The sequence below is a fragment of the Barbus barbus genome (genome assembly GCF_936440315.1).
Source record: "Barbus barbus genome assembly, chromosome: 13".
Taxonomy (NCBI): domain Eukaryota; kingdom Metazoa; phylum Chordata; class Actinopteri; order Cypriniformes; family Cyprinidae; genus Barbus; species Barbus barbus.
This window is the reverse complement of record NC_136741.1, coordinates 23,661,251-23,683,037: the sequence shown is the minus strand read 5'-3', so window position 1 is coordinate 23,683,037 and position 21,787 is coordinate 23,661,251. Positions and strand designations below refer to the sequence as shown.

General features: G+C 40.5%; 1 protein-coding gene across 2 annotated transcripts; it reads right to left on the bottom strand.

Moving 5' to 3' along the window:
* Window positions 1-222: 222 nt before the first annotated feature.
* LOC306879433 (twinfilin-2-like) lies at window positions 223-21,105 on the bottom strand. 2 transcript variants are annotated; one of them, XM_079432374.1, is made up of 9 exons: window positions 21,043-21,105; window positions 10,346-10,566; window positions 5,030-5,208; window positions 4,469-4,564; window positions 3,717-3,821; window positions 3,109-3,234; window positions 2,866-3,016; window positions 2,649-2,770; window positions 223-1,219 (listed from the first exon to the last, which is right to left on the bottom strand). In XM_079432374.1, the coding sequence occupies exons 2-9, from the start codon at window positions 10,440-10,442 to the stop codon at window positions 1,052-1,054; spliced, it is 1,044 nt and encodes a 347-aa protein (XP_079288500.1). In that variant the 5' UTR covers window positions 10,443-10,566; window positions 21,043-21,105; the 3' UTR covers window positions 223-1,051. The 2 variants fall into 2 exon arrangements, with proteins under 2 accessions (XP_079288500.1, XP_079288499.1); XM_079432373.1 differs by lacking the exon at window positions 21,043-21,105 and having other exon boundaries at window positions 10,346-10,714.
* Window positions 21,106-21,787: the final 682 nt, after the last annotated feature.

Genomic DNA, 21,787 nt, shown 5'->3' with positions numbered 1-21,787 from the left:
GTTAATAATTAGGCATTGAAAGATTATGATATTTTGTGCACATTATATGCATTTTATTTAGTGTTTTTGGCGTAGAGTTTATTCTAAACGCGTGTACTGCCATCTAGAGGCTATCAGGTGTATCCCATATACAGATTCGCAGGAATGCCCTTTTGCTGTCGTGATTTTACCTTATACTTTATGAACAGATCTTGATTCACCAAATAATAATGACCACCAAACACTCAGTGAATGTTGTTTTTATTTATGCAACAGTATGTTCATAAACAATATAAGAGAGGGCTGTAGATTTTAATTTAATAATAATTACAGTTTATTTTGATTAATTAAAATAATCTTGTGAATGACCTTTCAATCTAGTCACTGACCAACCAACAAACACAAAAACAAAAAAAGAAAGACCCATGTCAATGTAGTCAGTTGGAACCATAATACCCATAAATGAAATACAACTTTACATTATTTCTGCTGACAATTAAGTATTTCAAATACTTGTTAGTTGCTGAATTACTCATTCAATTGGACACTCATATTCTCAATGCTGGAAAAATATTGATATTTGACATACAAAAATGTTTTATTTGGAATTGCTCTGAGTAATAACAGAAGCTTGTACACAAAACTGTGTTTGACAGTGAATACTGTTGACCATGATGTAAGTCAATGACTGAAGATATGAGACATGAAACCTAACTGTAATATTTAAAAAAATATGAATCCTGAAATGAATCTGAATCACATGTCTAAATCTGAACCTTTTAACATATCCGATTCTTGCTACAGATCTGTTACTTAGCCAACCGACTAGCGCTCACGTAGCCAAGTATAACATTCTGTCTGCGTGTCACATTTGGCTCTGGTGTGAATGTGTATGTATGAGTGTATCATCTTCTATGAAATGGCTGTAGGTTCTGTAGGACGGACTGCTTCAGTTTTAAAAAAGCTTCTTGGATAAAACTTATTTTCTGTTTTAAAAAAAAACATTTAAAATATATGTTATATAATAAGTTCAATAAGTTAATTTCTCTCTTCTTCTTGCTTTTTGTCGTTCCTAGCTGTTGCCACCGTTCTCTCCACCTCCCTTGATTAGACGTTTGCTTCCCCTCTTCCCAGCAGGGCCACGTGGTTTGGCGAATGCTTGCTTGTGGGCATGCTGTTTAGGATGGACCTCATCATACAGATACTCCTCTGTCAGCTCCTCTCCGCTATCTATCTCCAACTAAAATGAACAAGGACACATTTACAAACACAAAGATTTAGAAAAATCTGTTTGGTTAGCTTTGTATTGCATAGAATGTATAAGTATATAACTGCATATAAAGTGTCTCCCATTCATTAAAGTCAACATGAGAAGACATTTACAACACATTTCATTCCATATTGTAACATATTACTGAATAGAACAAGAAATTGAGTAAAAACAATACATATAAATGCAATGAATACAATAAAAATCCTCTGCGGTGAATGGGTGCCATCAGAATGATAGCCAAAACAGTTGATAAAAACATCACAATAGTCCACAAGACTCCAGTCCATCAATTAATGTCTTGTGAAGTGAAAAGCTGCATGCTTATAATAAATTTTTATCTTTAATCAGAATCAGAATTATCGCCAGGCATGTTTGCACATATGAGGAATTTGTTTTTGTGACAGCTCCACATTGTGACAGAATGACAGCAACAGGACAGGACACACAGATAATAAAAAATAAAAATAATGTACAAATATACAAAAATGGACAATGTGCCAAATAGCACAAACACAATATACAAAATAGACAATTCAATATGTATAGGTATGTTAGGTGCAAATTTGAAATGTAATAAGTATGTGTTAAATAAAATAAAAAGTATGATAGTGTTGTGTGTTTCATGTTTATTGTTAAGAGTTCACGTGTTCATGAGATGGATTGCCTGAGGGAAGAAACTGTTTCTGTGTTTTGGTCGTTCTGGTGCACAAAACCACTTCTTCTGGATCAAATAGGAGTCCTCTATTCATTATTTGCTTTCTGCAGTGAAAAAAAAAATCCCTCTGGATCAGGAGCAAAATATGCACAGATCAACTGTTCGGAAAACAGTCCAAAACAGTTCTAAATGGATGTCAGTGGATTTTGATATGAGCAACAAAAAGATGGACATTTTCACTTGAAAAGCATTATTGTAGAAAATTCTGCAGTGTTCTGATTGGTTGACACCTGTGGCCTCTTACTAATTAATCTTCACTTTCAATGTGTTTGTGTGTGAGAAGCTGTCTCTCCGTTCAAACGTGGCCTCATAGTTTTGGCCAGAAGCAAAGGTTTAAGTTAAAAACATCCTGATTAATTTGTTTCTTTAAAAAAAAAAAAAATGCAGCTTTTCACTTCACAAGACATTAACTGACTCATGTGGATAACTTGTGGATTATTGTGATGTTTTTATCAGCTGTTTGAGCGCTCATTCTGACGGCACCCATTCACTGCAGAAGATCCATTGGTGAGCAAGTGATGCAATGATCAATTTCTCCAAATCTGTTAAGATGAAGAAACAAATTCGTCTAGATCTTGGTTGGAGTAAATAGGGTTGAGTTTAATTTCATGCTGACTTTGAATGAAGTTCTGGGCTTGTAATTCTCACGCTGGCTGAAAAACAAGCCACAGAATCTTTTACCTTTTTAGCCACTTCTAGGTGGAAGTCCCTCTCTACTTCTTCCAAAAGTCGACTCTTACAGCTAGAATACAGCATTCTTTCCTTGATGCTGCAGCTGTATCCTGGCATGGAGTATATGAACACTATGGAGAGTGATAAAGGAGGACATGAATAGTTTGCATAACTGTAATACATAACTTTAATCAATGAGATATGTGTGAAGAATGGAGTGACTAACCCACAGACTCGAGGTAGTCTCCCTCATGTGAATGTTTGTAGAGGAAGAAGTGGTATCTGGGTGTATCAAGGGGGATCCGGCAGGGTAGGTCACGGATTTCTGTTGGGCTGGTGTGCACAAGTTCAATTGTCTCCTTCTCTGTATCTAGCTTCTATATACAGAAAACAAAAATGTAACATTTCTAGTCAGTTTGGCAAGAAAGTATCTGGTAAGAACATATAAATGTGTGTGTCTGTGTCGTACTAGTTGAATGTAGTTGATGTGTCTCTCTGCGAGCTGCTGTAGAGCACGTTTAGCCTCGGCCTGTAACGGGAAGGCAAGACCCTGTAGAGTCTGATGTTTGGGGTCCACACTGATCTCAGTTTTCACCTGCAGACAGAGAGACAACCAGTTCGTCACCAATTCCACCACTGTACATTATGACCAAAACAGTTCCTGTCATTCTAAACATTTTCCCAAACAATTCCAATTAGCTGCCCTGGTCATGGAAGATTTATTATATGCCAGTTCTGTTGTTTGGATAAATCTGTTTATGCAGGTGAGAGATGGTGGATAAGAGTGGAAGGAAAAGCAAGGTATTAATATGCTGGATGAGTGTAGATAACCATGGCCATATGGGTGGATCACTTGAAACCTATTAAGAACATGTCCACTCCATATTTGACTGCAAAACCATACATGAGAGAGGAAAAAAATAGCACACACAATACGTTTTATACTTAAACTAACAACAGTACTCACCTGTTTAACTCTGCCCTGCATCCACAAAGATTGAACATAGATTGTATTAAAACAAAGAGAATAAAGAAATAATTACTTTTTTTAAATGGATGTCTACAGTCTTTTCTGACCTCTGTGATTTTGATTCGCTGTAGCTCTTGTTCAGCTGCTGTCAGGGGTGCTGGTGCAGAACGTGAAGTCACATGTCGCAGGTAACCCTGAAGACAAATGTCCTCCTGGTGATGATGAAAAGACAAAGTTTGATTTTATGTGCACTTTTTATGTTAATTTGTCAATTATTTCAGTTAGTCAGAAATAAAACACTTTATTTATTTCTCTAATATGTTTTAACCAGTGTGATTTAATAATCATCCAAAACTGATATTTAAGTTAATTATTGAATTATAGATTTATCCCCATTTTCCAAACGACCTGAAATAGTCCTTTCAAAATGTAAAAATTATAAATACACTCAACTAAATATACAACTTCCTCCCATAAAACTACAAATGTGTTTGTTCAGTATTTTATGTGTATGTACAGTATATATTTAGCCCTTTCTGTGTTGACCATGACTGTAATCATTTCCAAGAACATTGCCAACAGCCCCAAGTGTCCATTTACTAAATTAAGAAACATGGTGGTCCACTCTAAACTTTTTCAACTGTAAATATTCCAGCTTCAGGGTATTTGACTGACAGCTGAAGACAGATGACAGGTGGACCGAGCCAATTCATCAGCACGTCTCTCATTATAATTTCACTAGTCCTTCACAGAGGCGAAAATGTAAAGATTTAATCTAATATTTAAAATAAAGCGAATGTAAAAAGTATAGACAACTACTGACCAATTTTACTACCATAAAATAATCTTCAGCTAGTACCTCAACTGTGCCGAACATTTCATCTTTGACGTGTCCACCACCAAACTCTTTCTTAACTGTGGCACGAGTGGCAGCGTACAGCATCTTATGCCGGACCTGTAGCAAAAGATAAGTTATCACTTTATTAAATAAACAGTAACAAAAAAAAAAACTCACAGCTCTAACCACAATGGTGTGTTACAGTTTTCCACAATTATCACACGTGATTACGTTTTTACATTTTCTGAGAAAAAAAAGGCCAGGACATTGTACTGCGATTTCTAACATGTACTGAGTGTTTTAGTACATACAGATGCAGTTGCTAGTGTGTTCTGATTGGTTGCTAGGAGGTTGCTTAAAGTCCAAAGAACCCTGTTTTGATGAGCATGCAAATAAGATCGTTCTATATAAATATAATAAAGTTTGAGTGGTTTTTATTCTTCGGTTCACCAAAACTTTCTTAAAGCTGTAAATCTGTTTTTGTTTTATTTGGAACCTTAAGTGCATGTTTTTTTGAACAATTGAATAAGTTGTTTCTGCTAATCAAGCTTTGCATCGTCATGCCTGGATGTTAAAACTTACAGGAGACTGGTCAGGTGACCAGGAGATGAAGAGCCATTCATAGCCTTGAGCGTTCTTGGTGTCCAACCGGTATAGAATGTAACAGGGCTCGTGAGGGTCCAGCAGGGGGAGCAGGAAGTGGTCATAGTCTTTGTCCCAGCTCTGACATGACTCTCTGTATGCCCCCAGCACCAGCTGCTCTAAAATGCACACAAGAAAGCTCTCTCATTACACACCTGGTGCAACCAACATCGCACACAACAATCCCAAAAATCAGTTGCGTCATTTTATATCGCATCACGTAGATCAATTTAAATGTGTTTACAAGGCCAGGCTAGGGTAATGGCCTGCTGCTGATAACAAAAAAGTGAAATATTATCCATTATCTGCATCCTGCTATAAAAAGATCATGACAAACCTTGTATCTCACACCCAATATAGCACAAGCTGCTTAGTTCACCTAGAGACACATACACAATAATACACACAAATTCAACCTTCAGTTATTTATATATTAAACAAGCCAGTACTGAGGGATGTCTGATAACACAATGTATTCTTGTCAGTAATGAACTGATAATCATCTCATCTTTAATGACCTGAAACATATTTAGTGCATCTTACATATGCAAACATACACTTTGCTTTTAATAAAATTGATCAATGGAAAATTGGTCACTTTGATATGGCTAATATTTTAATAAGAATAGAATAGAGAATAGACCAATTATAGTATATGCAGCAGTATAGATTATGCAACCACAATGTAGTATACAAAACTATGACCGACAACTTGCCACATCTCTGAAAGTCCACCATTATTAAAAGAAAAATGCATAAGCGGTTGTTTTGAGATGGGAGGAAAAATAATATTTCAGCACTTTTCTGTTCTCTTTCAAAACTTTTGAGTTCTTCCGAGAACCTTTGCATTGACTTCCACATCTTTTGTGATAGAAATAATGAGGATAGAAAAAAAATAGTTCTTACTGCATACACAGTATTTTGAACAATTTTCATTGCAGTGTGTGTGAATATCACAAAAGTATTAAAGACATTGCAAAGTTACAAAAGCATTAGAGTTCCATTCAGAACAATAACAATCAGACGTGAGTTTTAAGGGCCTTTTGCTATAAAAATGCAAATTGCCATCATAAAGTACTCATCACAACAGTTCTAAGAAGCAATTCATGCACGTATGAAAAGCAGTGTTCATATTTATGAGACTGGGCTTTATAAATTCTTGGTACAGTGACAGTGTACTGTATAATGCAGAAAGTCAATTTTCTCTTGACTGCATTCGCTCGTCAGATAGTTAATCAGGACAGCATATATCACTGATGTAAGCACATTTAACATGCCAGATGTCACACCTGATCCTACTGGTTCTTCATGTCCTTGGTCTATTGGCTCGGTTTACAATTTTTACACCGATCACATCACACTCAAGCGCATGTAATTTGCTTCCTGAAACGTACAAACCAGAACACCCTCTGTAACCACTGCAATGAAGCACTGGAAGGCTTCATCTTTTCTAATGGGTCATCTATCTTCCCAACCGCTTTACCATTCCTTGTGAACAGTGTGCCTCCAAACCCCCACCCTCTGCTTTCAGGCATCAACACTCAGATTAACAGCTCAGTATTCATCTCTTATCACATCGATAATCTATTTACCAGTAAATCTGCCCACTTCCCTCCCCGCTGTCCTCAGCTTTTCTTCATACACAAAAACGTAAAAGTGCTAATCTAATGGCTGCTGCTGATTTTAATTAAAAGCACTGAGAATATTCACATTTTAAATGTAAGTATAATTTTATTTTGAATTTAAGACAGTTAAAAAAAGGGTTTTGAATTCTGTTGGACATAAAAATATATGGATATATTTTTGACATAGACATAAAAATATATTTGGGTGAATGTTATGTAAACAGTTCATCCCAAAATCAAAGACAAAAATATGAAATTACATTTTGCATAAAGAAAATTTAGTATATTTTAGGACCATTTATTAGATTTTTCATGACAATTCCTGCACTGCATCCATATACAAGTTTAGTAATATTTCCCATTATTCTCAAAGGTGCAATTCTCAGATTGTGAAATGTTACAATTATAATTATTTGTGTGTGTGTGTGTGTATTCAAATGTAAAAATATTTTTCATAATTTCTTAAATTAATCTTTGCAATTACAGGAAACATTTATTCCGAATTGTTATATTATTATTATTTTTTTTTTTTTACTGTATATTAATTGCATTTTTTTGCATTTTGACAAATATAGCCTTGGTGAGCATACAAGACATCTTTCAAAAACATAAAAATTACCAAACATTCTATATAAACATTATATAAAACATTTTTTTCTGTATGGGATGTGCTTAATTTCATTTATTTCTCATTTTTTTAAAAAATCGAACTGGTCCTACAACAGGCTTGCTTTATTCATTCATTCAATCTATGTATTTCAATCTATGACTCAATTCAATTATGAAGAATTCAATTGCTCAATGTTTTTCAACATGGATAAGTTTGTTGGTTGTACTGCTATATAAGACTAAATGAAACAACACTCCTTTTATAACTTGATAATCAAGTGCAGTCATGGTCAAGGCCTGTGGATTAAGGCATCTAAAGGTTGTGCAGAGTGACAAAGATTTTGCACCCATCTGAAATAAACTTTTAACGAGCACACTGTGAAAAACAGCTAGCACGTCAATAGCCAGATCTAGCGCAAACATCATCCACCCACATACACGTTACCAGTCCAAATGACCTTGGAGGGGGATTTCCTGATGGTCTTTTGCAGCAGCTGCTATTCTGAGGTTGCACACATTCCAGCTATCAACACAGACACATACTTTCCATCAGCCTTTTACTCACCCCTTAACAACACACGTATAAAAGCTGTTTGCACATATGTGCCGATTCAAAAAGACAAACATAAATCTGCCTTCCTCCCGTCTCCCTGAGTTCTGTCATACAAATACATTCATTGTAAAGAATATCACACATGAACACAACCTAGCTGAATAACTGAGTGTCCGCACCTCACTGCCTACAAGTCTACAGCTCAGACCTTTTCCTATCACCATGAGCACACACAGGCCCTGACCATGTGGCCTGTGCTACCCACCAATAAGGGTTGGGATACACATGTGACTCAGTCACCAGAAAGATCCAAAACTGTATTGACCCGTTTTATCTTTCCTGAAATATCATCTCTGAGACTCAAAGGCACCCTATGAACCCAAAACAACCCAGTCTATTCAGATCCAGACGTCTTCATACACTCCAGGCATCAAACAGACAGGAGACGAGCCATATAGCAACAACCAGCCTGACGTTTACACATATGTGGCTACATTAGGCCACTGGGTGTTAGAACAACTGGATCTGTCCATAATGGACAGAACAGTCTCAAGAAATTGTATACAACCATCATGTAGCCTGGACAAAATTGTCAAACATTGCGTAGTTTCATGTGAAACACAACATATGTTTACTAAAAGGCAAAATTGACAACTAATTTGCTTCTAGAAATGTACAATAATGTTTGAAATGTTTTTGAAAGAAAAGGCTACCAAGGCTATTATTTATTTGATCGAAAATACAGTATAAATGGTAATATTGTGAAATATTATTACAATTTAAAATAACTATTTTCTATTTGAATATATACTAAAATGTAATTTACTCCTGTGATGCAAAGCTACATTTTCTGTAGTCTTCAGTGTCACAAGATCCTTCAGAAATCATTCTAATATGCTGATTTGGTGCTCAAGAAACATTTATTATTATTATCATCATCTGTGATGAAAATAGTTGTGCTGCTTAATATTTTTGTGTAAAACAAATTTCATTTTATTCTTCGATGAATAAAAAATTACAAGATAAGATTTATTTGAAACCAAAATCTTTTCTAACGTTATAAATGTCTTCACTGTCATTTTTGGATCAATTTTATGCATCCTTGCTTGGAAAAAAGAAGTAATTTCTTTCAGAAAAATAATCTTATTGATCCCAATTTTTTGAATGGTCAAATACTTCAGTCAAAACTCTTTACTCCGTTTAATTTGACTTTAGTCATGTGAGAATACAAGCACGCATCACAAAGTCAGGTTAGGTAATGACAGCATGACTTCACTCAAATTTGATAGTGTTTTGCCCTTTCCTTCCCAGCAACTGGATCTTGTCATCTGATAGTGAGCTAACATTTCAACAGTACCTGACACTCGGCCTTGTACGCAAGTGCACGCTTGCACACACACACGCTTTCATTGCAACAGAGAACGGTCCATAGTTCCTGTGACTTCTGCAATCCCTTAAGAACTATTCAGTTTCCACGTCAAATGACGTGTCATCTGGCCTACAGCAGCATGTGAACACAGAACCAAAACACATTTGTGAAATGTGTTTTGTTACTATTTCTCATGTCAGGTGACACCTGGAGTAAAACAACACATAACAAATCCCACCTAAATCAAATAAAAACAAATTAATATAAAATTCAAATTGCAAAATTAGATAATCAATAAGTGTCACTAAATATATATAATGCGACACTATATATATCAAATCACAGTATAAATTAACAGTACATCATATTTCAACTATTTGAAATTAACTTCTCTTTTTTTTTTTTAAAGCTGCCTTTTTTCGTCCAAGTGTCTTTCTGTTTTAACATCTTTCTATAGTTGTTACTCAAGTACAGATTGAAGTTGAATCTCACATCAGGAAAAAAAATTATATTCTGGTATATATTTACAGTTTTGATTTATGACCATTTAACCCTAACATTTGAGGTAAGTTGAGCTCCTAACCATTTAGACAATTAATTGAGTGAACATTTATCTTCCACTAAAAAAAGCACCAAAAAGTATGATGGTACAACCATGTTTTATTAATTTTTTTAATAGTTTTTTTTTTTGACAAGGTACCATGGCCATACTATGTTTTTTTAGACAACATACAGTGAATTATTAATTAAAGTTGACCTTGGAGTTCTACGTAAATGCCATGGTACATGAATATAGTAATCGTTCAGAACCATTGTATTGCCATTTGACATCCTCATTGTATCAGAGTCGTAATACTGTTGGCAAGTTTAATCCCATTAAACACTAATATTTTCTAGCCTTTATTAGAATTAGGATGGTTAAGATTCACTGAGAGCAGGTAGGAACAGGTGTTTAATTTCAGTCTAGAAATGAACTTGGTTTATTGGTCAACATAGCATTTTTTTTGGTCACAAGATACTAATCTCAATTCCTTTACCTTTTCTGATTCATTAAATTGTCTGTGAACTGAGCGAACCCCTCAGACCCTCTGCTCACTCACCGTCTCTGATCAACACCTGGATGAGGCGGCCGGTTCCACTCCGTGCCCGGGCTAGAAACTCCCTCAGCTCCTCTGTAACCACCAGAACCAGAAACATGGCGGGTCAGTGTGGTGCCTTCCTACCCGCCAAGGTACCTTCTGAAGTTGGATGAAGCTGGACACACAGGTTGGGTCACCTGGCCGATCTTCTTTTTACAAATGATCTTCAATCAGTGCCAGAGCTGTGTGTTATATCAGAAACGATATAAAGGCAGCAGCATGAAGTGAGAGTTTGGTGTTTGAGAGACTGAGTGCTATCCAAGCGAGAGGGCATGTGAGAGCAGCAAATGTGTGAGAGAAGGCTCCTGTAACTAGGATGGGATCGTGTGTGCTTGCAGAAGGAACCCGATCCCTCTTGCCCCAAATTTAGCAGGCACACTGTCTGGCCTCGGGTAACAGCCTGACCATCCCCCAGCATGGCCCCAGGGCCAGTTGTTTAAATATTTTGATATGGATTATAAAACATTGTATTTAAGATTCAATTCATGCCTCTAAACCACAAATAGACTCAAAACTCTAACCACCCTCTTCTGGGCAGGTGAGGAACTGCATTAATGAATAAGTTTACTATGCTGTTATTAGTCAGCATCTTCCCATCATAACGATTTCACTCACTCAGTCATGGAGATACTTTGTTTCTAATATTTTTTATAAATAATGTTCCAGGTTCAGTACAAGTTAAGCTCTAGCTTCTCAATGAGGCAAAATTATTTTCTGTGGTAATCAACAGCTTGATTCTGTCATCCATAAATAAAAACAATACAACACATTTTTGTATGTTCCTTACACTATTATTAAAGTTGCTAATTATTATGTTTAGTTTGATTATTATGATTATGATGAAATAATGACAAAACCACATTTCAAAAATGTGTGTCTGCTATATGAATGAAACTAAATAAATATGAGAACCTATGATTAAATAAACAGTATTCAACAAACATCTTCTAATTGTATTGATCATTTTCTTTTTCCACTATACTGTATAGACCAGTTAAGGCCCACAACTTTAACTTTTTAAATGTTATTTTATGTCTGTGTTCTTGGAAATGACTATTTCTAGGAAACTATCCTTAATTATACATACTGTTTTACATTTTAGCTTAGTGTGGTTTGTACATTTTGAGCTCAAAGTATGTGTTTTCTGTAAATGTAATTGTAGCAAGTGTTGTTGTTTTTTTTTTTTAATCGGAGCATACCTTCACCCACTTAAAATGTGTGTAAAATTAGCCTACTTCATTTTGACGGAGGAATTTTTTGCAAAATAGTCTCGCACCCTGTTTAGGTCCTGTTATTAAGCACACACAAACAATTTAACCCTTTATAGGGCATTCGTTGAAATACTTGGAAATTTTAAATTTCAACCCTGGAGTTTTATTGGAGGTTATTAAAAGACTTTTAAACTTTTGTGACTTTAAAAAAGAAAATAATTATGTTGAAATTCAAGGTCAATTAAGTTACCATATATGGTTCCTTGCCAGTCTATGGTCATTTTTTTTTTCAAAAAGCATATATAGCTGTATTTAAAATATAAATACAGCATTGAGGCACAGGTGGACCTTACAGACCCTGCAGACCACATTTGACCTCAAAATGTTCCCCTTCCTGCTGCAGTACTTGCAGGTCTGGCGGTTGGTGTAGACAGGGTATGGAACAGAGACATGTCAAACCGCAAAGAAGCATCTGGGGTATGGCTGCGGTGTCCCCGGATAGGCACGGGGGGACATCAACAGAGGTGCTGGGTGCACATGGAAATGATGAGCTCCTTCGGGGGCGAGACATAACTGGCCTCTGGTTGTTGCAACTCCTAAACACCTGGATCCAGAAGTTCTTCAACGACAGGCCATTCACAGCAAGAGTCTTGATGTCTCGCCTGTACATGATCCAGGCATTGGTGAAGCTGACATCTATTGCATATGCAAACATTCGCATGTACCACGTCTAGGATTTCATGGGGGTACGGTAGAGGTGGACCAGCATGTCACTCTTGTCAATGCCCCCCATGTTGGCATTGTAGCTCTTGATGACACCAGGACAGCTTACTGGTTCCTTCCTCTTGGTGTCACTGCAGTACCAGTTGACTGAGGATATGGGCTCCACCCCCATGTCTGTTGACAGTAGAGTGACGACCCTGTTGTCCTTCCACCTGAGGGCCAGGATCCAATCATCACTGGTGACGTAGTCATGCACACCACGAGGGACAGCCTTTTTCTCCATGTCCTTGATGGACTTCAATGGAGGGTTGCCTATTCTGGTGTCCCTGGCTGTCCTCGTGTACCTGCAGTTCTTGTCTTTGAGGTACCACACTATCTCCAGGATGGTGAAGAAGTTGTCCGCAAAGATGGCTGTGGTGGTGGAGGAGGACATGGTGCTGGCCAGGACGGAGACTATCTGGCTGGTGACACCCATGGCTTGTTGTTCAGACATCATGGGGACACCGTGGGCCTTCAGCGTAGTTTTGCCCTGGTATAGCACCAGGTCATGAATAAAGCCATCCTCAGAAGCCCTGGCAAACAACTTAAATCCCCATTTGTTTGGCTTGCTCTTGATGTATTGTCTCAGGTTGCCAGCTGTCTTGCCTTTGTAGGCAACCATAACTTCATCCACAGACTGCTTGGGGGTCTGTGGCTCACTCCTGAAGACAGTAACCAGGAGGTTGAAAAGTGGCCGGCTTTGAAGAATCTGTCGATGGTGCCAGGGATCTGGGTGTTATCATTAAAGTGGACAAGCCTTCTCATCAGCCTGAACCTCTTAGATGACATGATGTTTGCAACTTGAGGGACCCTGGTCTCCATTGCCCAGTAGTCATCAATGGAGAGCAGCTCAGAAATCCTCATGTAGAGCAGGATGGCCACAAAGTGCGTCACGTCATCTTCAGTGGTGGTGAAGGTGGTGTTGACGTCCTTCTGGGTTGCATACAAGTTGGTTTGGTATGCTATATGCTTGATGACACGGGGGCTGAAGTACTTGCTGATGTAAATATATGGAGTCTCAATGAAGTCAGGTGGAATGTGCTGGTATTCAGGCAGGGCTTGGTTGTCCAGGTCAACCTTCTTCCAGGTGGTTAGCCTGGATGCTGGCTTCCCCTTCTTTGTGGGGCTATTGGCTTGTGGTACTGGCTGGTTTTCATCCTCCTCCTCTTCGTCCTCAAGCTCCTCCACTGCAGTCTGCACACACTACCTCTTGGCAGAGGGGCCCATGTCACTCGGGCACTCGTGGGTAAGTGGGATGAAGTCGGGGTCTGCCACGTCATCGTCTTCCTCATCAGAGCCCTCATCGTCACTGATGGCGGGGTCAGCAGGCACAACAGCAGTTACCCTCTTTCCACCGCATGTCAAGATGGTGCCGCTGTGTTCGGAAGCCGTCCAGGTCGCTCCGCTCAGATTGTGCTTTTATTTACCTTTTTACTTACTTTTGCTTTCTCTTTTTACACATATAACGTACGCACTGATCACTTACGACAAATGAACACTTTTGGACATTGGACACCGCTACACTAACCTGTTTCAGGACACTTTATCCTCGAATCCATCATGGCCACTCGAGATTCTTCAGAACGCGGAGATGAACAATGGCCACTAGAATAACCCCCCAAGGCAACGGACCAAGAAACATAAGATGGAAGTTTCCAAAGGGACATAAGGGACTGTAACATCCTTTGTTTGTCTGAAACATGGCTCACACGCTCGGTCCTGGACACTGCTGTAACGCCGTCTGATAACTTTTAGGCCGGTAAATCCGAAGGTGGAGTGTGTTTCATGATTAACAAGAAATGGTGTCATCCCAGGACTATCTCCACTCTGTCATGTTCCTGCTCGCCTCATCTGGAACATCGATCCATTATTTACCGCCCATTCTATCTGCTCCGGGAGTTTTCATCGATCATTGTTACTGCTGTTTACATTCCACCACAGGCAGACACCGGCTTGGCTTTGTCTAAGCTTCACGATGTGCTCAGCGGCTACATTAACACACATCCTGACGCTGCCTTTATCATTGCGGGGGACTTTAACAAAGCCAACCTCTGGCAGGTCATGCCAAACTTTTATCAATATGTATCCTGTCCAACTAGGAGACTGAATACTCTGGATCATTGCTATTCTCAGTCTAAGAATGCCTACAAAGCCCGCTCACTACCAGCTTTTGGCAAATCGGACCATGCCACCATTTTCCTCACACCGGAATATAAACAAAGGCTCGTTCAGGAACCACCGGTGAAGAGAGTAGTGACGCGCTGGTCCTCCCACTCAGAAGCTATGCTAGAGATGACATCGACTCTTGATGACATCGACTGGGACATGTTCCGGGCGAGTTCATCTGACGTCAGCGAGTTCACGGATGTAGCATTTTGTAAACACGCTAACCGAGACAGCAACAATGGGAACTATGTAAGGCTGCTATTCATTGACTATAGCTCAGCTTTCAATACTATAGTCCCCATCAAGCTGATAGTTGTATTTAGCAAATGATAGCAAATAGTTGATAGCAAATAGTTGTATTTTTTATCCTTTTAGTTTGTATAGGGTAAATACTTATATATAGTATACTTATAGTTAAATCTGTTAGTAGTGTATAGGTTTATAGTGTTTTTTCTTACTTCATTGTTGTAATGTCTGTATTTATGTAGCACCGTGGTCCTGCGAGACACGACATTTCGTTCCACTGCATGTCCCCACATGTAGCGGAATGACAATAAAGCTCAACTTGAACTTGAACTTGAACTTGAAGCTAGCTTTTAAACTCATAGACCTCGGCCTAAACTCTTCACTCTGCAACTGGATTCAAGACCATACCAAAAAATGGTAAAAATGGCGGCGCGCACAATCGCAGCGGCTTCTCTCTCTCCCGACAGAACGGTGTTTTTGTGTTTTTTGTCTTGTAAGTCGCAATGTTTTTGCACATCTTCGTCTCGTCTACCTGTCTGTAAGCGCGCATACAGTCGTGAGTTTCTGCTCGATGTCGGCAGAATCACATTTTTTGAGTTAAACTCAGCACACGCCGAAGAGCTGCGGGACCTCGGTCTGTTCCGAAAGCCTACTACATCACCGACCCCCACTACTGCATCTCGCCCACAGTGGAGGCGCTACAAGCGGCGTGAGAGGAAGCAGAAGAGGGGTAAGCGTGGAGGTATCCGAGCTAGGCTAGCGGCCAACCCACACAAGCCAGCTATCCCCACCATCGTACTGGCGAACGTACGCTCTTTGGACAATAAACTGGACTACATCCAACTACTCCGCTCTACTCAGAGGACTGTAAGAGACTGTTGTGTTTTTGTGTTTACGGAAACTTGGCTTAACAACAGCGTACCGGACTGCGCCATACAGCTCGACCAGCTAACATGCTATCGAGCTGACAGAGCTCTCGTCGAGGGAGGTAAGATCCGCGGCGGCGGGCTTTGTGTTTACATCAATGATGCATGGTGTCGCGACGCTGTTGTGGTCTGCAAACACTGCTCACCCTTGGTGGAGTTTATGATTATTAAGTGCCGGCCGTTCTATCTACCGAGGGAATATTCAGCCATACTGCTAGTTGCTGTATACATCCCTCCCAGCTCCAACAACAACATCAGGAGTGAGGCACTAAATGAACTGTACCAGCACACCAGTGAGCAGCAGACAGCCCACCCAGATGCTTTTCTCATCTTGGCCGGGGATTTCAACCACGCAGACTTAAAGAGTGTGTTCCCAAAAATACATCAACACATAGACTTTCCAACAAGGGGAAAAAATACCCTTGACTTTGTTTACACCACCCAGAGAGGAGCTTACAAGGCCCTCCCCCTCCCCCACCTCGGAGCCTCAGACCACATCACTGTCATGCTAATGCCTGCATACAGACCGCTCGTCAAAGTCATCAAACCAATACACAAACAGATTCAAGTGTGGCCGGAAGGGTCGTCAGAGGCACTTCAGGACTGTTTTGACACCACTGACTGGAATATGTTTAAACAGGCTGCCACATACAACAACACTACAGACCTCCAAGAGTACTCAGAGACTGTCACTGCCTACATCTCCAAGTGCATTGATGATGTAACAGTCACAAAGTCCATCACTGTCCGGGCCAACCAGAAGCCGTGGATGACAGGGGAAGTCTACAGACTGCTGAAAGCTCAGAACGCTGCCTTTAGAGCTGGAGATGAGGAGGGCCTGAAGACAGCTAGGGCCAACCTATCCCGCGGCATCAGAGAGGCCAAGAGACAGTACTCCAGGAGGATAGCCCATCGTTTCAGCGACAGCAGAGACACGTGGAGCCTGTGGCAGGGGATACAGACCATTACGGATTACAAGCCCCCACCACAGACCTGTGACAACACCATCCCCCTGCTGAACGAGCTGAATGCCTTCTTTGCTCGCTTTGAGGCACAAAACAGCACCACTGCACAGAAGACTCCACCTCCTCCCGGCGACCAGGTGATGACGCTGTCCCCGGACAGCGTGAGGAGGTCCCTCAGCAGGATCAATGCACGCAAAGCTCCGGGTCCTGACAACATTCCTGGGCGTGTACTGAGAGACTGTGCAGTGGAACTCACTGATGTCTTCACAGACATCTTCAACATCTCGCTAAATCAGGCCGTTGTCCCCACATGCTTCAAAGCTACCACCATCATTCCAGTCCCGAAGAAGTCATCTCCATCCTGTTTCAATGACTACCGTCCAATAGCACTCACTCCTATTCTCATGAAGTGCTTTGAACGGCTAGTCATGCACCACATCAAGTCTGTCCTCCCCCCCTCACTTGACCCCTTCCAGTTTGCATATAGGTCCAACCGCTCGACCGATGATGCCATCACCACTGCCCTCCACCCAGCCCTCACACATCTGGACAAAAAAGACTCATATGTCAGGATGCTGTTCATAGACTTCAGTTCAGCATTCAACACAATCATCCCTCAACAGCTCACACACAAACTGGCCCAGCTGGGGCTCAACACCTCTCTGTGCAACTGGCTGTTGGACTTCCTGACCGGGAGACCTCAAGCAGTACGGGTTGGCAGTAACACATCCAGCACCATCACACTGAACACTGGGGCCCCCCAAGGATGTGTGCTGAGCCCCCTCCTCTTCACTCTGCACACCGTCACACAACTCTAACCTGATCATTAAGTTTGCGGATGACACAACTGTGGTGGGTCTCATCAGCAACAGAGATGAGACAAACTACAGGAGCGAGGTGAGCCGCCTGGCCGGGTGGTGCAGTGACAACAATCTCTCTCTGAATGTGGAGAAGACGAAGGAGATTGTTGTTGACTTCAGGAGAGTACACACTCAGCATGCCCCTCTGACCATCAACGGTGCGACTGTGGAGAGAGTGAGCAGCACCAAGTTCCTGGGTGTGCACATCACAGAGGACCTCTCCTGGACTAACAACACTGTAGCACTGGCCAAGAAAGCACAGCAGCGTCTCTACTTCCTCCGCAAACTCAGAAGAGCCAGAGCCCCGACCCCCATCATGTGCACCTTCTACAGAGGCACCATCGAGAGCATCCTAACCAGCTGCATCACTGTGTGGTATGGCGCTTGCAACGCATCCTGCCGCAAGTCACTTCAGCGAATAGTGAGAGCAGCTGAGAAGATCATTGGTGTCTCTCTCCCCTCCCTCCAGGACATCTACAGCACCCGTCTCACCCGCAAAGCCCTCCGCATTGCAGGTGATCCCACCCACCCGACACACAGCTTCTTCAGTCTGCTGCCATCAGGGAGGAGACTGCGGAGTCTCCAGGCGAGGACCAGCAGACTGAAGGACAGCTTCATACATCAGGCTGTCAGGAAGCTGAACTCCCTCCCGTCCCTGCCCCCCCTCCCCTCTTCTTACCCCATACAACACTGAACTCTGACACTATGAGAACCCCCCCCCCCCCCCCCCACGGCTCCCCACACCCCCAGGACCAGCCACCTACTTACAAACTGTGACCAGCACCTCTCACTTGTGCAGCATTGGACTGATCACTACCTCATCCAGCATTGACTGCAAATTACCTCCTCGGATAGTCTCATAAAAAGACTGTTCTCCTGTCAATTTAACAGACTGACAAGCTCTTTTTGCACTACACACATATCTGCACAGTGTTTGTTTTATTTAACTGGTTTGCACTCCATCTATTCTACCATGTGCCTTATGTCACTTTATCTATCTTTTTTTATTTTTCTACAATGTCCTCAGACTGACAAGCTCTTTTTGCACTATACATATATCTGCACAGTTTTGGTTTATTTAACTGGTTTGCACTCCATCTATTCTACCATGTGCCTTATGTCACTTTATCTATCTTTTCTATATTTTTATTTTTCTACAATGTTCTCAGATTGATAAGCTCTTTTTGCACTACAAATATATCTGCACAGTTTTGTTTTTATTTAACTGGTTTGCACTATCTGCCATGCGCCTTATGCCACTTTATCCATTTCTTTATTTTTTTTCTACAATGTCCTTACTTGTATAGCTATAGAGTTGTATGTACATATGTTTAAACCGTATTATCTGTATTTGAACGTGTTTAATGTTAACTGTTTACACCAAGGGTCTGAGGGTAACGCAATTTCAATTCTCTGTATGTATGTGCTGTACATGTGGAAGAATTGACAATAAAGCAGACTTGACTTGACTTGACTTGAAGACTTCCTCACTGGCAGACCTGAAATGGTGAAAGTAGGCCAGTTCACCTCCAACTCCATCACCCTGAACGTAGGAGCCCCACAGGGGTGTGTCCTGAGTCCCCTGCTTTACTCTCTCTACACACACGACTGTGTGTTCTCTCACAGCTCCACTTCTATTATCAACTTTGCTGATGATACTGTGGTTCTGGGCCGCATTTCCAACAATGATGAGACCGCATACTTGGATGAGGTAGAGAGACTTACATCATGGTGCCAGGTCAACTGTCTTTCTCTGAATGTGAGCAAAACTAAAGAGCTGATTGTGGACTTCAGGAAGAGACTGCAGCGGCCATACACTCCTCTTATGATCAGTGGGACCCCTGTGGAGAGGGTGAGCAGCTTGAAGTACCTCGGTGTCGATCCTAGAGGACCTGACTTGGACTACGCACATTCAAACACAGGTTAAGAAAGCCAGGCAAAGACTGTACCATCTGCGACAGCTGAGGAAATTCAGGGTATCACCAGCAATCCTGAAAACTTTCTATTCAGGGACCATAGAAAGTGTATTGACTCAGTGCATCTCAGTGTGCTATGGAAACAGCTCCAATCAGGACTGCAAAGCACTACAGAGAGTCGTACGCTTAGCTGAGCGCATCTCAGGGTCTGCTCTCCCCTCTCTGCAGGACATCTACCTCAAACGCTGCAAAAGCAGAGCGGTCAAAATCATCAAGGACTCTAATCACCCTGGTAACTGTCTCTTCATTTTGCTTCCATCTGGTAAGCGCTTCCGTAGCATGTTGGCAAAAACTGAGAGACTTAGGAGGAGCTTCTTCCCCCAGGCCATCAGGCTCCTAAACTCAAACTCTGTCTCATAACATCAACATGACTCCATTTAAATAATCACTAATAATCAGTAAGTTATTCATAATTCTCTACCATTCGTGTTGCTGCTATGCAAATACCCTGTTCAACCTGTTTGCACATTATTATTTATAATTTTCTACCATTCCATATTGCTGCTGTGTAAATACACTGTACAACCTGTTTGCACATTATTATTCATAATTCTCTACCATTCGTGTTGCTGCTATGTAAATACACTGTTCCACCTGTTTGCACATTATTATTTATAATTTTCTACCATTCATATTGCTGCTATGTAAATACACTGTAACCTGTTTGCACATTCTTCTTGCACATTCCTGCTTATATTATTATTTAAGAGTACAGTATACTGTCCTGCACATTTTTTCGCACATTTTATTTAGCATGTTATTTTTGGTTTTTTTTTATATATATATATATTTATGTATATTCTTTGTGTTTGTATTCCATATAATTGCACTGTCCATGGAGCGGACCTGACTTATATTTCACTGCTGGTTATACTCTGTATAATTGTGTATGTGAGGAATACAAATCTTGAATCTCTTGAATCATAAAAGAGCCGAGTAGACAGCTGCAAAACAAAGTACGTTTTTGAGTCAATACCAAGCCCACTTTGAGTTATTTGTGAAGGAAAACAGTAACAGTAAAGTGCAGATCTACTGAAAACAACGAATATTGATATGTAAATTGTAAATATATAAGAAATGAAAAATAGCACCAAGTACTGGTGGTACCACTTATTTTAGCAGTAATAAGGCTCACAGTAAAAATAAGCACCAATGTATGACATTTAAGTATAATAAAAACTGTTATAAGGTCATAAAACTGAACAAAATTACGCAATTTCCCTATTTATGGCATGATCATTTCAATAAATGGTTTATGTTTTGCATTGGATCACTGCATAATGTTATACAACATTCAGTGCACTGTTAAATACTATTGTCCTACGTTATAATGCATTATTTAAAAAAAAAATACCGCAAGTATGGCTTACTAGACGCATCGGCCTTAAGTCTATAAATGGACGTACACTGTAGCTTGCGCTAATATGATCACACAATTTTTCATGTCCAACGTTCACTAATTTCTAGACATCGTACACAAACAACATCGATCTCAGCATTTAACACAAATATTCAGCCACATAATGTGTAAATTTAATTAACTTACCATTGTTCGTTTCGCTGGTATTAATGTTTGTGTCCGAGTAGAATGACACTGAATTTTGTAATGGCCCGGGCAACTCCTGATTGGTCAGATGCCATGGCGTTACTATCTGTGACGTAGACTGACATCCGTTGATTGGCTGGGAGAAAGAGATGCGTAAACGCCATTATGAATGGTCGATTAAGTTACCAAATATCCCGATAAAGGGATAAACGATGTATCTTTTGATAATTGATGAAAATACAGTTTTTCATCACTGGAGTAATAGGGGCAAGAACAAGCGATCAGTGTAGCTCGCAGCTCCCTCTGCTGGTAAGATATAATCACTACACGATTCCTCTGGTGATTGGACATTTTTTTTTGCAATGTGTTTGAAATTGAGGGCTGTTTTGAACATGCTGTAAAACAGAGACATTTCGGTACAGTCGGGTTCAAGACAACAAAAACCGGGACTGTCTCCGAAAAAATGGTCACCCCAACTATCCTCTCATTCTGGCGTAATAATCAAAGAACGTTGCTGCAGGCGCAATGATATTACGCAGCGCCTGAAAATAGTTCCCGGCTAGGAAAAATGTTATGATATAGCTGGGAACTACTTTCAGGCGCTGCGTAATATCATTGCGCCTGCTGCACCCATGGTACGGCAGCAAAGTTCCTTGATTATTACGCCAGAATGAGAGGATAGTTCCTAGCCATATCGGCCCAGAAAATCGCAACTTTTCATTTTCCGTCAGTCTTAGTACACGAT

Bases quoted from the DNA above. Each gene is read 5' to 3' on its own strand.
- LOC306879433 (XM_079432374.1), bottom strand. From the start codon at position 10,442: ATGTTTCTGGTTCTGGTGGTTACAGAGGAGCTGAGGGAGTTTCTAGCC. The intron at 4,565-5,029 runs GTAAGTTTTAAC...CTTTTGCTACAG, and splicing joins GGTCACCTGACCAGTCTCCT to GTCCGGCATAAGATGCTGTA. The intron at 2,771-2,865 runs GTTAGTCACTCC...CACTCTCCATAG, and splicing joins AGACTACCTCGAGTCTGTGG to TGTTCATATACTCCATGCCA.